This window comes from Chroicocephalus ridibundus, chromosome 14, assembly GCF_963924245.1.
Source record: "Chroicocephalus ridibundus chromosome 14, bChrRid1.1, whole genome shotgun sequence".
NCBI lineage: Eukaryota > Metazoa > Chordata > Aves > Charadriiformes > Laridae > Chroicocephalus > Chroicocephalus ridibundus.
In genome coordinates this window covers 15,209,893-15,227,072 of record NC_086297.1, presented here as the reverse complement: position 1 = coordinate 15,227,072, position 17,180 = coordinate 15,209,893, and the positions used below count along the sequence as shown (strand labels likewise).

Genomic DNA, 17,180 nt, shown 5'->3' with positions numbered 1-17,180 from the left:
TGCCGTTAGTATCTCCATTCCAACTCTTCCATTTCTGCAAGTGGTAGGACACTGTTTGGCATTATCACCTATGCTTTTTTCTTCCATAAATTGCTAGAGTTTGTGATTTCGTTAAAGGTATGTTGTCCCCAGAGTTCTTCCCACTTGAGGTCTTATCTTACATGATGAAAACTAGTTCCTTTAGCTTTTTGTATTTATACATAACTCCACATTATTCGTTGTCACAAATACTTACTGTAGTCCTATTTAAATATTTCTGTACTGAAAAACACTATACAGTACTACAGCAGTTCCAAGCTTGTTCTGGTGGTTCTTCATGTTACGTTCTTTGGGTTTTATCTGATAGGGAGTTCTCTTGTTCACTCTTACTTCTACCAATCTGCTCACCCATCTCCATTTCGTTTACGACAGGAGCATTCTGTCTTAATATTGACTATTCTATCTGTAACTAATTCTACCTAACTATCTATCTCCAAATACCTTATTTGTTTTGTTTTAGAAGTTATTTTTAATCATTTTTTATATAAAAAAGGTCTGCCTGATTGTTAATTTTGCCCGCCCTCTAGAGTTCATGGCTTTCACGTGCCTTGTTCAAAGGAAGCATAAGTGCCTGCATGAGGACATCTGGATGCCTTTTGGGCTCAAGATTTTTTTTATTGGGTAACTAGCTTCTAAATCCAACTTGCCAAAGTGAGAATGAGACCAGCAAAAAGAACCTCATTTGCACACATTTACGAAGAGGAATCCCCAAGGCAGAAACATTTTTGCTGTGCCAGGACAGACAAGGTAATTATCCTGCCTTTGTCTTGACCCTCTCCTCTTGCCAGTATGGGAATTAAATTAGTGGTATTCCCTATTAAGTGTTGTAATAGGAGACAGTGGGAAAATACTGGACATGGGATAATAAAAGCTCAACTGCTATGCAAGGGTTAAAGTGAAATAAAATGTTTCATTTGAAAATGCCAAAACTTAAGTAGCTGCAGAATTGAATTATTACAACCAAAACCACTGTTTCTGTTGTGTTAGCAAAGGAATCTAAGGTCTTTATTCTCTAGACATTGACATGGTTACAAAGATTCATTGCAGAAGAAAGTGACTGAGAGGTTCACATTTTGTGCAGCCCCCAGGTCACTTTGTTGCCTCAGGACATCCTCACTCTTCCTCTCCTATCTTCTTGCTGTGAAACTCCCGACTCTTCACTCGGAGCTTGTTGACCTGCGACTCTGCAATGTCAGCCCGCTCCTCGGCTTCCTCCAGCTCGTGCTGGATCTTGCGGAACTTGGAGAGGTTGACATTGGAGAGCTCCTCCTGTGCGGGGAGAGGGAGTCGGTGGTGAGGAGCCCAGGGCAGGGGTTTCGCTCCTCCTGCGCCTCCTCCCTGGGGGGATGCCTGGGCCTCCATCCCCCACCCCCCACTACTTACACATAAGCCTCGCACAGACCTCCTCACCCTCCCTTCTTCAGGACCCCACTGGGACAAGCTTCACCAGTACTGTGTCTCTCTTGAGGAGCTATTTTGTCAATCACAGTTGTCATTTGTGTACTTAGTCTCCCATTTGTTTGGTGCTCAGAAATGAGGGGGGTTTATCTGGATGAACAAGACCCTAAAACCCTTAAATGTTGATCACTGGCATTTTCCAGGTTTCTGATAATCATCTCCTTAGCCCCTGTGTGACACTCACAGAAAGCAATACTTGCCTATTCTTCAAGCAATACTTACAGCCTCCTCAGCTTGTCTCTTGTAGGATTTCACCTTCATTTGCAGCTTGTCCACCAGATCCTGGAGCCTCAGAATATTCTTACGGTCTTCCTCAGACTAGAGGGGTTGGCAAGCAGGAAAGAGAGTGAATAATTGCTTTCTGCACACCACAAAATAACATTTCCCCTTGGAGTTCATGTGAAAAGCTATAGCTTCCTGGGATGAGTCTGTGTCAGCCCAAGGAGGCCTCCTGCCGTACCTGGTAGGTCAGCTCCTTCACCCTCCTCTCATACTTGCGCACCCCCTTCACGGCTTCAGCGCTGCGCTTCTGCTCAGCATCAACCTCCCCTTCCAGCTCCCGCACCTGCAATGAGAAGCCCATCTTTGGAGCTTCCCTGGTATCTCTCCAAGGCACGTGCTCACTCCTGCACAAATAAAAGCCCTACGCACTCTGGCCTCCAGCTTCTGGATTTGCTTCTTGCCTCCCTTCAGTGCCAACTGCTCGGCCTCATCCAGACGAAGCTGCAGGTCCTTCACCGTCTGGTCCAGGTTCTTCTTCATCCTCTCCAGGTGGGCGCTGGTGTCCTGCTCCTTCTTCAGCTCTTCTGCCATCATGGCTGCCTGATGAGAGCAAAGAGGCAAAGCCGTTTTTGGGGCTGGAGACATTCTCGGGGAGAATACATCCACCACCAGCAGCAGGGAAAGGATCTCCCGACTCACATCTGTGATGGCCTTCTTGGCCTTCTCTTCAGCATTGCGGGCTTCCTGGATCGTATCCTCCATTTCACCCTGGATTTGGGCAATGTCTGTTTCCAGCTTCTTCTTGGTGTTGATCAAGCTGGTGTTCTGTTGAACAACAACAAATATCGTCCAGTTGGCTCCCAAACAGAACACTTATTTCAGAAATTTACTGTTTAAATTTAAAGTGATCATCTAGATATCCAATAATAGCATCCTTCTTGCAATGATGCATCTTGTCAGGTCATACAGAGGTGGATAGCAGAGACTTAGCATTTTAAGAAGCACTTCTGACTCCTGTGAATGCAATCCTAGTCGTTTAGCTACAAACCACTTCTTTGTACAAGTGTAATGATTCTGGCTCCTGGATAACCTTTTCATTGCAAGAGATGATTTAAGAATTTACACAGATGAAAAATTTGGAAAGGGAAAAAAAAGGCCCTTGAGATTTTGAATCTCGTGAATCTAACCTGAGTGTGGAGGAGCTGAACTCTCTCACTTGCATCCATCAGTTCCTGCTCAGCCACTTTCCTGGAGCGCTCCGTCTGCTCCAGGGCTGCCCGTAGCTCCTCAATTTCAGCCTGCAGCAGGTTTGCTCTGCGCTCCACCATGGCCACCTGCTCCTTCAGGTCCTCCTGTGTCCTGAGAGCGTCATCCAAGTGTATCTGGGTATCCTGGTAAGAGAGACAAGACAGATTGTGACGTGTATTTTTCCTAATTTCCTATTTTCTCACCAATATAGTGCTGATAGAACTGTAGAACAGGAAATTTTTTAGCTGCATCAGAAAGCAGTCAGCACCTGTTCCGCTGTGCTATACCTTTAGTACCGCCTGTGTGTTTCTCAGGTTCTTTTGTGCCTCTGCTGCCACGCGGTTGGCATGGCTCAGCTGGATCTCCATTTCGTTCAGGTCTCCCTCCATCTTCTTCTTCAGCCGCAGGGCTTCATTCCTGCTCCTGATCTCAGCGTCCAGGGTGCTCTGCATGGACTCCACAATTCTGAGGTGGTTTCTCTTCATCTGGTCGATCTCCTCATCTTTCTCTGCTATCTTCCTGTCAATCTCAGACTTCACCTGGTTGAGCTCAAGCTGGAGGCGCAGGATCTTCCCCTCTTCGTGTTCTAGGGAGGCCTGCACAAGTGCACACAAACATTTGTAACATTGATGGAGCTATTGCTTGCTTTCTAGTTAATTAGAGCATGCTTCAGAAAACCTCAGCTGGCTGCACTCCCCAGCCAGAAGAGGGTAGGACCAAGCAGTTTTTAGCCAATGTTTCCCCATTGCCCCTATTTTTAGTGCAGAGACCAGTGATTACGGGCATGTACCTCAGCTTCCTCCAGAGCAGCCTGGATTTCAGATTTCTCCTGCTCAATCTGCTTCTTGACTTTCTCCAGCTCATGAATTGCCTTTCCACCCTCAGCAATCTGCTCCGTGAGGTCGGAAATCTCCTCTGCAAGGAAGGGTGAAACGTGCAATGGTCAGGCACAGCGCTGAATGGGAAGGGCCCTGGTGATAAGCATCTTCTTGTCACTGCAGGGCCAGACCCGTTCAGTGTGGCTGAAAGACAAGCTTGTGAGAAAGTCCTGCCAGGAGCCGAGGAACGGGGACTTACGCTGCAAGTTCTTGTTCTCACGCTTCAGCGTTTCCAGGTGGTCCAAGGACTCCTCATAGGCATTCTTCATCTTAAACAGCTCTGTGCTGAGAGAGCGAGACTCCTTCTGGGAGGCTTCCAGCTCAGCCTGCGTTTCCTCATACTTCTGCTTCCACTCTGCCAGGATCTGAAGAGAAACGGGGCGTGAGTATGGCTGTGGCAATCAGGAGGGGACGCTCTGCCCAGGAGCCCCAGGCCTGGAGCCCAAAACACCTTGTCAAAGTTCTTCTGCTTCTTATCCAGTGCTGCGCAGGCAGCATTCGATCGCTCCACGTCAATCATCAGGTCCTCCACCTCATTCTGCAGCCTCTGCTTTGTCTTTTCCAGGGAGGCACATTTGGCATTGACGGCTTCAACGTGTTCCTCAGCATCCTGCAGGCGCTGTGCCAGCTTCTTCCTGAGGGGTGGTAAGCATAGCTCATGGTTTGAGTGCAAACGGTAGGCTGTGATGTATGACTGATGAGCTTTTCATAACAGGGCATTTTGCCACTTCATTGAGTACGTGTCCTATGCACAGACAGTCCTCTCCCAGCCAGTAATTGTTTTCCCAGCTCTGCTTCCCAGGTTTAAAGAACCAGTGTAGCTTCTGTATCTACTATCTACAGGTTATCTGTATCATTCTCTGGGTCAGGGAATATTTTCATCTCCATTTCCTAAACAACAGCCTTTAAAGGATATACTTTACCTCAGGCTTTACCGGGCCCCAAAGCACAGATTTAACTTTTTATGACAATATTGCAGTTGTGTCTTCAAATTTCCCTTCTTAATCTACCCCTTTTTTGCTTCCCACCTTTCCCCACGTACTTGGCCTCCTCCAGCTCCTCCGTGCGCTGAATGGCATCCGTCTCGTATTTGGTTCTCCACTGGGCCACTTCGCTGTTGGCCTTGGACAGGGCACGCTGCAGCTCCCCCTTGGCCTCCTGCTCCTCCTCATATTGTTCCCGCAGCAAGTCACAGTCGTGGCGAGCAGACTGCAAGGCGTGGGCCAGGGCACTCTTGGCCTGAGGGAAAAATAGTAGTGTGAAAATGAGTGGAAATGTCTTGGGAAAGGTCCTGAGTGAAACATTATTGTACACGGTATGCAAAATGCTAACACCGCCTTGAATGTGGAAAGAATCTGGGACTGACAAAATAAATAATGGATATACTCTGGAATATTCAACATGAGAAGACTTGAACTGAACTACCTAAATGTTTTTTTTCCCTGTCTCATCATGATATTTCTGAAGGTGCATAAGCGTCTCAAGCACCTCTTAGAGATCAGGAATCTAATGAATAAGATGGAATTTAGAAAGTCTTCTCACCTTTATCTCTTCCTCTAAGTGCCTCTTGAGTTCCTCAATCTGTTGAGTGAATGCCTGCTTGCCTCTTGACAGCTGAGAAATTAGAGCATCTTTCTCCTCCACCTGGCGTGAATATTCACCTGGAAGAGTTTACAGATAGACAAGCCTTTTACTGCCTTTCATGACAGTTTTGTAGACATTTGGGGTCGTAAAGCAGATGGAAGACCTTGCAGAACCTTATGATCCCATTTCATGCATTTCTCATTACAGAGGAGGATAAAATATGTTGGAAAGACCACAAGACCGTAAGGGTAATTTCTGCAGTAACACTCTGACATTATTCATTTACACATCAGACACGTGGATGTGTTACCTGATTCTGTCTGCAGGCGAGCTCTTTGAGCACTGAGGTCATTGATCATTCGCTGATGCTCTTCTTCTTTTGTCTTAATCTCACTTAGCTGATCTTCCAGTGTGCGACACATCTTTTCCAGACTTGCCTGTGTGCCAACATATGGAAAGGGAGGGATCAACTCTTCACACTCTTAATAACAGCAGGAGCAAAAGATGCATTGTATAGAATTCCACTGGGGCAGAAATACCTATAAGGTATTTGTGTACCTTGGCTTTGGAGACAGAGTCCATGTTACTGGCCAAGTCATCAATCTCCATCTTCAGCTCACTCTTCTCCTTCTCCAGCTTCTGCTTCACTCGCTGCAGGTTGTCAATCTGCTCCCCAAGCTCAGCTGTGCTGTCCGCGTGCTTCTTCCGCAGGGCGGCAGCCGTGGCCTCGTGCTGCAGCGTGGCCTCTTCGAGGTCACGACGCATCTTCTGAAACTCTGCCTCACGCTTCTTGTTCATATCGATCTGAGCTGCGGTAGCTCCTCCTGCTTCTTCCAGGCGCTCACTGATCTCCTCGAGCTCCCTCGAGAGGTCAGCCCGATGCTTCTCTGCTTTTGCCCGAGAGGTTCGTTCTGCCTCAATTTCCTCCTCCAGTTCCTCAATACGCGCCTGGGGAACATTAGGCAGCCTTCACACCCATGCCCTCCTCCTTCCTCACCTGGGACTCAGTGAAAGAGGGGAAGGAACAGAGACTTGCCTGCAGCTCCTTGATCTTCTTCTGCAATTGCATGCCCAGGGCTTGCTCATCCTCGATTTTGCTCTGGATCTGGCTGATTTCAAAGTCTTTCCTTTGGGCAAAGCAAACCATGTTAGAGCTCAAAGGAAGAAGACAAGTGCACCAGCCCAGCGCTCAGGTGCCCCACCGCCACACTTACTTCTTCAGTTTCTCATCCAGCTGCTGCTTATCATTTTCCAAATCCATTATGCTGTCATGGGCCAGCTTCAGGTCTCCTTCGAGTTTCCTCTTGGCTCTCTCAAGGTCCATGCGCAGTTTCTTCTCTTGCTCCAGGGACCCTTCCAGCTAAACACAACACCACCATCAGTGCTCTCTTCGCAGTGTCTGACTGTGCAACAGCTTTTCCTTCTCATATGCCTCTATACTTACATCGTCCACTTGCTGCTCCAGCTTGGTCTTGGCTTTGGTCAGCGTATTGACTTTGTCCTCTTCTGCCTGCAGGTCATCCAGTGTCTGCTGATGGGCCTCTTGGAGGGCTTTCTTCTCTTTTGTCAGCTTGGCGATGGTCTCGTCCAGGGTTGCCATCTCCTCTGTGAGGTTTTTCACCTTTGAGAAGGAGGGAGCAAGTATAAGTAAAGGAAGTAGATACAGAAGTCCTGTAGCAGCACAGTCCCTTTTCTGGAGCACGAGTGACAGGTTCTGCGTCATACCTTGTTTTCGGTGGCATGTTTTTCCTTCTCAACCTTGGCCAGTGTTAACTCAAGATCGTCAATATCTTTCTTCAGCTCTGAGCATTCATCCTCCAGTTTCCTCTTCTTGGCTGTCAGCTCAGCATTAATTTCCTCCTCATCCTCAGCCCTTTCAGTCACTTCCTTAATTTTGGCTTCCAGCTGGATTTTGGTTTTGATGAGCTGGTCACATCTTTCCTCAGCATCAGCAAGAGCATCAGCTTCCTGTTAGAGAAACAGTTTTGTTTGCTAATCTCAAGTTTTAGCAAAAGCTGAGTACAAGAAGGGTATTTCCTGCTGAAAAAGAGAGAAGTGGAATTATTATTTTTTATTATCTCGTTGGAAAGAATTTTTGCACAGCCTGTTTTAAATCAGAGTAGGTTTTTATTGTATATAATTTTTTAACTCTCATCAATTGTTCTCTCTTGCTGTGTTTGTAGATGAAATGTCTAAAATTACTGTTTTTAATAAGGATTTTGATTATATTCCCTGAAAGTTAACAATTCAATCTAATTGTGCAAATGCCTTTTTGTTTTATTTCTGTAAAAGCTTTTCTTGGCAAGACTGACTTAGAATTCTTCTTTGTTCCACATAAATTGGTACATATTTCAGAAGCGATTGGTAGTTTCCTTTGAACCTGACTTTCTTTGAAGCTGTGCATGCTTAAAGACACAAGAGCATTGTGTAAGTGTTGCCAAACCTTTTGATCTTCCAAAGGAAATTGGAGACACAGATAGGTCTGAGTTTGGACGTGGAGTGTATTTAGGTTTTTGTGGAAGCACAGCTGCAGGAGGACAGGTGAGACACCACGGATCGTAAGAAACGACATAAGGCTCTTTTATTCAGTCAACCGATTAAAACCAGAGTAAGTAGTCAACTGAATTCCTCTCCAGGCTGTTAAATGTTTATACTAAGTCTTTTGTGACTGTAGTTGCGCCTTCTATTGTGAGCTTGCATGGAGAAACATACCTTTAGGCACAGAGGATTAAAAAGCATTCCCAAGTTAGAACCTTGTACTATAATGTTGATGCTGAGTGGCCTGCATTCTACCTTTAGCGATTCAGATTAAAACACCTTCTAAAGGCAATTTAGTGTGCAGTGTGTGAGTTCCATAGTACGAGGAAGGATTTAGACCTTACTTATTTTCCCCTAGAAGAAATATACTGATAATACTCACCGCCTGCACTTGGAGCTGCAGGTCATTTTTCTCCTGCAGCAAAGAAACCATTTTCTCCTCCAGCTCCTTCCTCTTTGCCTCAGACTTTGCAAGCTCTTCCTTGGTTTTCTCAAACTCCCCCTTCATGTTGGCCATCTCCTTCTCCGATTCTGCGCTCTTCAGCAAGGGCTTGATCTTGAAGAAGAGCTTCATCCAGGGCCAGTGCTTGACGTTCATGAAGGACCGAACATTGTACTGGATGCAGAAGATGGACTCCCTGAAGCATAATTCAAATGTACATGGAATATTTTTAACATGACAAGTGTCAACACTTTCCCCCAAGTACAGTGACGTTAACTGAAGATGAGGAATGTCTACCTCCTCTCCACCATTCTCTGGTACTCCACTCTCATCAGGAAGCCCCTGCACCTGGCCTGTGTGCGGGTGATGAGCTGTGCCAGCTTCTCATCCCTCATCTCCTCCAGGAGTCCCAGCAGCCCAGCTTTGAAGAACACCTTGAGAAAGGGAACGTTGCAGCACATCACACTCAGGTAGAGCAAAGCACAGGCACACAGGGCCTGACAGTGGGTCAAGGAGGGTTTGTACCTTGGTGTGACCAAATTTGTACTGGGTGTGGTCCACATCGATGGACCCAAGAAGCTTCTCAGAAGCCTTCTTGCTATCAATGAACTGTCCCTCTGGGATAGCACTGGCATTAAGCACCTTGTATCTGTGGAATGAGAGGAAATATGAATGAAGGCAATCTCAAGACATAAGGTGACATATGACTTCAAGTCAGAAGGCTATACTCTTTATTGAAATTAACAGCAGTCTTTGCCGCAGAATCAGGCTGAGGGAGTTGGAATTCCACCCCCTGTTTAGAGATATCGCTACAATGAAGTCCTAATCTGATAACAAAATTAAGGAAACTCTTACTCTCTTTAGGTGATCAGTTATAGATGAAGATGGGATACTGATCTCCAGCCATTTCAGCCCAATACCTCTTTCACTTAAACTATGCTGTAGAAAATTGCTAAAGAGGAACATTGCCACTATGTGTCTAGGAAGAAAACACCTTCCCCTGAAACTTGCAGCTGACACAATGGCCAAAGCACTGTATCTGAGTTTGTAATTTTTGCCTGAGAGCATGTTGTAGCCACAACCCAATCTGCATTTTTTAATCTTGTAAGCATAGGCTTGTGTAGCTCTATTGTGCTTCCGTATTCAGAGACACTGGCTAAGTTCAGCTTTTTGAAGATTAGCAGTCAGTGAGGACATCTGACTTATCTGTTAATTTCATAGCTCTTACCTCTGTTTGAAGTCAGCATAGAGAACTCTGCTGGGGAAACCTTTCCTGCAAATTCTGATGCCTTCTAGCACGCCGTTACACCGCAGCTGGTGAAGTACCAGTTCATGCTCCATGGCACCTAGAAAATCAGAGCGTAAATGAATACTACAGTTTCCAATGCAGAGAGGAATGGATGTATACAAGTTGTCTTTTTGCTTGAGCATCTTACCAGGTGTTTTTGTTTCATTTGGGATGATGCAACGGACAAAATGGGGGTGAGTGCTCCGTAGATTGGTCATCAGCTTGTTTAAGTTCTCCTGTGGGGACATGATTTAGTGTGTGCTTATATGAAATATGGATAAACTAACTCTTAGGTTCTTTGAACGTAACATAAAAGACTTATCAATGGAGATGCACTGGGGTGAAACTCATCTACTGAAAATACCTCAATATCTCAATACCCTCAGATTCTGAACATTGAACATCACCTTCTAGGATATGAAAAAATAGTTGCCATCAACCAATGAGAGATAGAGGGTGGGTATTTCATAGTTTCATGAGAAAATTCATGTTTAATTTCAGTCTAAGTTTAGGACTTTATAGTATCATTTTTCATTCCATAAGATTTATTTTTTTTTAATGAAGATCTGAAAGAAAGTTATGTGTTTTAATTTTTTACTGTGGCTGAGCGAGTTGAAAGTGCAGTTTAATTCTAATTTGCATAGATGAAAAGATAAAGTTTTTGCTTACCCGGAAAAGAGCTGAGACAGTCTGGAAAGATGAACCCTTCTTCTTCCCACCTTTCTTGCTTCCACCACCACCACTAGCCTCTGATAAAGTGAAGATAATGAAACATTTATAACTTTGGGGCCTATTCATGATTCCCCAATTTTACAGAACCACTGTGCATTAAAGATTTGCCATTTCAGAGAACTGACCTGCCTCTCCACCAGCAGAGGCAAAAAGTAATGCCAGTGTCTTCACAGATGATTTCTGATACAGCCCAATGACAGTTTCATTCAGGGGATCCTTGTTCTTCTCAAGCCAGCCAGAGATATTGTAGTCCACTGTGCCAGCGTAGTGCACCAGGGAGAAGTGGGCCTCAGCCTTGCCTTTGCCAGGTTTAGGCTTCTGGAAGTTGTTGGACTTGCCCAGGTGCTGGTCGTAGAGCTTGTTCTTGAAAGAGGTGTCAGTTGCCTTGGGGAACATGCACTCCTCTTCCAGGATGGAGAAGATGCCCATGGGCTGGGAGAAGCAGTAAAAAATAACAGTGATAAAATATCGATTTGCCTTCAGAAGGAGACTGTAGTAAGACATCGGAAAGGGAGAAATGGATTAAATTTTTGGACCAAATATGGATCAAGTCGTTAAGTTTTGTGCATGTGGTTCTAGATGAAATGTGAATTTGTGTCTGAAATTAATGCTTTTCAGAACTGATAGTGTCACAATAATCACACAAAGTTTTCTAAATAATTTGGAAACTCTGATGAACGGAAAGGATATTTTTTTTTTCATTAATGTTTTCCCGAGGTAAATTTGTGTAGATGAAGGTGTCTTACTAAAACTGAGCTTTGTTCAACAAATCAACAGATCTTTCAGCTACTTCTTGAAATCTTATTTTTATGAATTATCTTTGTCTTTTCATTCCTATACAAGAGGATGTTACACAAAACAGTGTCAGCTCAAAGTAATGATTTTATTCATCCCTGTTCATCTTTTCCAATATACACCTATGATTTTACTTAGAAACTGTGTTTCAGATATCACAGCATTAATATTGAAATCATAATCATAATACCAAAAACTGTCTCTGGATTTCTAAAATCTTTGAATTTATGAAGAGCTTTCATCTTCGTAGACTAGAAAACACACCTACAGATAAATGTTACCATCAAATTATGTGTGATCACATTAGTTACTTTATTGCCAAACAAGCAAAATTACAGTTAATTTTTTAAAAAATGCATAATAGTATAGTTAATGGATAACCTAAAGATAATTCATTTGTAGTCTAATCACAGAGGTCCTTAGAAATTTCTTTCTGAATAAGTACAATATTTGAAATTAAAACCTACTTTTTGAATCCAAATAGCCAGGAACATAAATCAATAATAATAGGTAGGTTTGTGAAGCATTAGGGCAAGAAAAAATAAGGTTGAAGAAAAATCCTAAAATTCTGTCACAAAGAAGAAATAACAAAATCTTAAATGTACTCAACATACTTTTTCAATGAGTTCAATGCAAGCAGCCAAGTCCATCCCAAAGTCAATGAATGTCCATTCAATCCCTTCCTTCTTGTACTCCTCCTGCTCCAGCACGAACATGTGGTGGTTGAAGAACTGTTGCAGTTTCTCGTTGGTGAAGTTGATGCACAGCTGCTCCAGGCTATTGAACTGCCCAGTGGAAAGACAAGATTTACTCATTCTCATGATGAAGAACTGCCTGTATAGTATTCTCCTGCACACTCAGATTCCCATGCAGGGATGCCCAGCTAAAACAAAGAATTTTTTAACGTTAAAAACATCCCATTAACTAATTTTAATGAGGTTGGGGTATTTTTAATTATGTTTACATATATAATTTATTTTTAAATCAAATTCCAAAAAGATTCGGTAGTCTTATCCCCATCAAGGTGCAATTTATATCACTGTTTTCTCTCATGTTATCTATATTTTCCCATTGCACTTACAAAATAAATAGACAGTGTCAGTATTTGCTGGTCCTGACTTGGACTCAGATACCTTCCCCAAATGTCTATAAAACTCCTCTGTCTGCACTAAAGGCAATCAATGCATTCTTCCTGTTGGAATCGCCCTTTTGATCTTCAGAAGCAAAGGATATATATTGCTCTGTTTTACCAAAGCCTTGCACAATTTTGTGTGGGACTTAAGTCTACCTTATCTTCCTACACTCCATTATATTTCGTCTTCAGGATTTGTGAGCTATTTGTCAGTGGATTTTTTGTAAAGCTCAAAATATTGAAAAGCAAAAACATTTGTGCTAAGCCCGTAAAAGGCAGTTGTTTCTTCCTTATCTATCACATAAAGCTATTACATGCAGAGTCATTAAAGCTCATGGATTGCGCTGGAAAAACAGCAGTGACATATGCAAGGAAGTAAAGCATTTCCAGAAGAGAAAAAATAATCTTTTTCAAAAAAAATTCAAAACTTCATTTGAAATTACGAGTTAATGGAATGTTTTCAAAAGAACCCACCACAATTCTACAGTTTCTCTTGAGCCCTAATTGTCTTTTCAAGATTTTACTATGATTTCTGTGGTACTTGCATCAAAGATCTCAAAGCCAGCAATGTCCAGGACGCCAATGAAGTACTGTCTGGGCTGCTTCGTATCCAGCTGTTGGTTGATACGAACAACCATCCACAGGAACATCTTCTCATAGACAGCCTTTGCTAGAGCACCCACTGAATTGTTCACCTAAATAAAAAAGAATGCAGCAGAAGGAAAATAGTACCTAAAGCAAGAGAGTAAATCAAGACAGAGATTCCCAGTCACCAGCCAATTGTTACCTGCTGTACAGTTTGACCCTTGGTCACATATTCATTGCCAACCTTGACTCGTGGGTAGCAGAGGGCCTTGAGCAGGTCTGCTGAGTTCAGACCCATCAGGTAGGCAGCCTTGTCAGCAACTATACACAAAGACAGAGGGATACAGTGACAGAGGAAAAGTGGTCATTGAAAGTGGACGTCTTCTAAAATGTAGCTGTAGGTTTCAGCACTGCAATCTTGTGATAGCTTGAAGGGAAATTTAGAAGCATGAATATTATCGAAGCTAAGATTTATGTCTTTATGAAAGTAAATTGGAGTGTGATATCTGAATGACAACTGCCAGCTATGAAACTGTTTCTGTTATTAGGAGTTCTAGATTTTGTTAATACCTTCTGTGCCATCCGGCTCTGCCTGCTCCTCACGCTGCTTCTGCTTGAACTTCAAGTTCCCGTAGTGCATGACAGCCCCTGTCAGCTTGTAGATGGCTGTTTTCTCATCAGGAGTGAAGCCCAGGATGTCAATGGCACTCTGGCAACAGAATCAGTCAAATAAACCTCTGGGCCATTAAGTGGAACCTTCACCATACCAGTGTGCTCTGTGTCACTTACATCTGTAGCCATCAGCTCCTCCTGGTCATTAATGCTGGCAACAGTGATCTCACCTTGACTCACAAATTGGTAGTCATAGGGGTTGGTGGTAATGAGGAGCATGTCTGTAAAGACGAATAGGACATATCTGGCTGTAGGAATGAAGATAAACGTCAAACACATTCAGATTCCATCAAACAAATTATAATACTTCCTACCAATCAGCTCTGGCTTCTTGTTGGACATGATCTGATAGAATATGTGGTAGCTTCTTTCTGCCTTCAGCTGGAAAGTGACTCTGGACTTCTCCAGCAGATCTGGCAAAGACGGCAGGACAGAGTTAGGCCTGAGAAAGTACATTGAGGTGGAAAGGGAGGAAGGAATGTGATCAGGTGAGGAGGTCTCTTACATGTTTCAATGTCAGCAGAGGCCAGTTTGCCTGTAGCTCCAAAGTGGATTCGAATGAATTTGCCCTTTAGAAAGGAAAGAAAAAAGACATTTTGAAATTTCACTAAGTATGTAACCTTACATGCTCCACAGAGGACAGGATTTAAACTTAGAAGTTATTATTTTTTTTCTTATTTTTCTTAAAGAAAGCAAAACCAGAAAAAGTTGCAGAAACTGTCCTATACTGGCAACACTAAGGTAAGTATCTGAGCCAAGTTAGTATTATTTAACGGATAACCCTAAATGCACAGGAACAAGAAAACCATTAAGCAAGTATTTTATTAGGTCATTTATGCCTCAGTTCTAACAGATGAATATAGACAAAGCCAAGACGCAGTCACTTCATTTTTTAATCAGATAGGATGCTGTGAAGGTGGATTTTGGTGTTATAAATGTTAATTGAGTTTTTTGGATCTTGGGATCTTGGGAAAAATAGAAGGCAGCTGTTATTTTCTGAGTTGTAGAGATAGGTGCAATGCACTCAGAACATAGAACTTCGCTGAGGCTGTGGATTGGTATTGTGATTTCTCAAGGACATTCAGAGCTTATCTAATAAAATTTGTGAATGGCTTTCACATTAAAATTATCAAAAGGACATGTCATAGAGCAGTTTGGCTTCTGATGGGAAGTCTTGAAGACATCTTTGTCCCTATCTCTTCCCAGACAACTTGTATCAAGGTCTGAACAGTCAAATTAATAGACCCGCCCAGTTCTGTGTCTTAAAAATCAGATATTCATTTTTTTTTCTCATCTGATGCATGCAATTTCCATCCCATCTATCTGTCTTTTCCTCCCTTCCTCCTCCATTATATCAATTTACACAAATTTGTATCTACAGTCTGTGTGACAGATACCAGCACTATGTGTATATGTATCTATTTATAAATATTAAATAATATAGATATTTATACATATTTAAATGATCCCGTTGTAAATATTTGTTTGCTGTACTACTCTTAAAATTATATTGTTAATTAGATAGCCTAGTTACATAGTTTTTATTTGACAAATACATGAGGAAAATATTAGTTTAATGAATACAACCATCTAACCGTGATACTTCAGAAGTGACAGCTTCTATTCTGACAACCTCGTTCACCTGTAAATGTCAACTTCTCTGATCAAAAACTTACAAAGCGTGAGGAGTTGTCATTCCTCACAGTCTTGGCATTTCCAAAGGCCTCCAGCAGTGGGTTGGCGCTGATGATTTGATCCTCAAGCGTTCCCTGCAGGACGGTAGTTTTTGCTGGTTATCCTTCCCAAAACTCATATCAGAAACAGAGGAGAGCATTGATTCAAGCCAACTCTATTAATTTACCTGCATTTTGCCCGACTGCTCTTCCTTCTTCTTCTCCCCACTCGCTGCAATTGTTGCAAAGTACTGGATGACACGCTTTGTGTTCACAGTCTTCCCTGCACCGGATTCTCCACTGTCAAACCAAAGAGAGAAGCAGAGAGCGTGCGGTCAGGCAGGAGGTCCTCTGGCACCGTGCAGGCCCGCAGGGACCCGAGCAGGGATGTACATACGTGATCAGGATCGACTGGTTCTCGCGATCTGTGAAAGAGGCAGAAACAAAGATAGCGTTAGCAGTTGTCCCGAGTAACACTAAGCTGAATGAGAAGTAAAGCTGCAAATAGAAGTTGGGGCTTCTTCAGAAAGTCCAAGACTAACCAGTTCCCTTCCAGGTCCTAACAGTAGTAAGTATAAGACCAAATGGCTGCACAGAGCTGTCAGAGGCATGTGATCCTCAGACAAGCTGTGCATCTACTTGCCTTCCACACAGTTCTCATCAAGAAATCTAATCAAACTGCCTACCTGTGTTCAAATGAGTGGATTATATGCTATAATATTTTTTTCTTTCCTATCAGTGAAAAATAGAAGCAAACTCAGCTATGAGGTATTTCTGCAGGGGGAGATTGTAGAATTTTGTACAATAAAGTGCAAATAATACACAGTGCTAAGTCCATGAACGCTTCTGGGTCAGTTTCACTTGAAATTAATACCTGCATAGCTTGATTAAATCCTCAGTCAAACATCTCTGTGGTGTTTTTAGATGGTTTGTCACATGGTCCAGCAAGATCAGTGGGGCTTTTTGGCTTAGATTGCTGTGAGGGCGGGCAAGCACTCACCAGTCAGCATGAACTGATAGGCGTTGTCAGAGATGGAGAAGATGTGTGGAGGGGCCTCCTGGCGCTTCTTGCCTCGGTAGGCCAACACCACCTCCGGGTTGTACACCGGCAGCCACTTGTAGGGGTTGACAGTGACGCAGAAGAGACCCGAGTAGGTCTGCGAGGAAGGGAGACGGCACGTTGGCTTCCACTTAGCCTGGCAGAGCGGTTCCTCCTAGCTACCCAAAGGCAGAGTGCTGCTGGTACTTACATAGATCATCCAGGCTGCATAACGCTCTTTGAGGTTGTACAGCACAGCGGGTTCATGGAGGTGGGTCATCATGGCCATGTCCTCGATTTTATCATACTTGGGAGGGTTCATGGAGAAGATTTGATCATCCTTCACAGTCAGGGTCTGTCAGAGGAAGAAGGAGATGCGTGACTGTCAGCTAAGAGCCCAGAATGGGTATTAAACATTGTTTGTAAATCTTGCATTTTACCCACCTCTCCACCTTCAGTCTTGACGGTGACCTTCCCTGATTCTTTGCTCTGGATTGTCCCTTTCACAAAGGATTCCTTAGGATGCACCACAAAGACGGATGTCTTGGCGTCAAACGGCTTGTTCTGGGCCTCAATTCGCTCCTTTTCTGACTTTCGGAGGTAAGGAGCTGCCTCCCCAAAGATGGCCATCTCAGAGTCTGATGACATGGCTGCAGTTTATGGAGGGGTTCTTCAGCAGAGAACACTGTGGAAGAGCAGATACATTGCCCAAATGAGTCAACATTTTTTGTTGCTGCACGGTTTATTGAAGTTCTTTGGTCAAGTTACCCAGAGCCTTTCCTAGTGAAGTTTTGATTATCTCCAAGAACAGAGATTCCTCAGTCCCTCTGCATCCCTGTTTAATGTCTGACCACC

The 17,180-nt window shown here is 43.5% G+C and overlaps 1 protein-coding gene across 7 annotated transcripts; it reads right to left on the bottom strand.

The window, feature by feature from the left end:
• Positions 1–1,139: 1,139 nt before the first annotated feature.
• Positions 1,140–16,973, bottom strand: LOC134523335 (myosin heavy chain, skeletal muscle, adult-like). Of its 7 annotated transcripts, none has more exons than XM_063352154.1 (38): positions 16,770–16,973; positions 16,537–16,680; positions 16,287–16,443; positions 15,684–15,711; positions 15,475–15,586; positions 15,290–15,382; positions 14,119–14,182; positions 13,928–14,026; positions 13,731–13,834; positions 13,512–13,650; positions 13,144–13,262; positions 12,902–13,051; positions 11,839–12,009; positions 10,538–10,861; positions 10,367–10,420; positions 9,846–9,933; positions 9,638–9,755; positions 8,935–9,058; positions 8,707–8,843; positions 8,350–8,605; positions 7,155–7,397; positions 6,874–7,050; positions 6,644–6,789; positions 6,466–6,556; positions 5,988–6,377; positions 5,740–5,866; positions 5,388–5,506; positions 4,888–5,084; positions 4,297–4,480; positions 4,045–4,210; positions 3,758–3,882; positions 3,255–3,563; positions 2,907–3,110; positions 2,419–2,544; positions 2,149–2,319; positions 1,958–2,062; positions 1,720–1,815; positions 1,140–1,308 (listed from the first exon to the last, which is right to left on the bottom strand). In XM_063352154.1, the coding sequence occupies exons 1-38, from the start codon at positions 16,971–16,973 to the stop codon at positions 1,153–1,155; spliced, it is 5,817 nt and encodes a 1,938-aa protein (XP_063208224.1). In that variant the 3' UTR covers positions 1,140–1,152. The 7 variants fall into 7 exon arrangements, with proteins under 7 accessions (XP_063208224.1, XP_063208222.1, XP_063208227.1 ...); XM_063352152.1 differs by having other exon boundaries at positions 10,367–10,439; positions 10,551–10,861; XM_063352157.1 differs by having other exon boundaries at positions 10,367–10,424; positions 10,551–10,861.
• Between the last annotated feature and the right edge of the window lie 207 nt (positions 16,974–17,180).

Bases quoted from the DNA above. Each gene is read 5' to 3' on its own strand.
- LOC134523335 (XM_063352151.1), bottom strand. From the start codon at position 16,973: ATGTCATCAGACTCTGAGATGGCCATCTTTGGGGAGGCAGCTCCTTAC. The intron at 14,027-14,118 runs GTAAGAGACCTC...CGTCTTTGCCAG, and splicing joins CTCTGCTGACATTGAAACAT to ATCTGCTGGAGAAGTCCAGA. The intron at 1,309-1,719 runs GTAAGTATTGCT...CTCCCCGCACAG, and splicing joins AGAGACAAGCTGAGGAGGCT to GAGGAGCTCTCCAATGTCAA.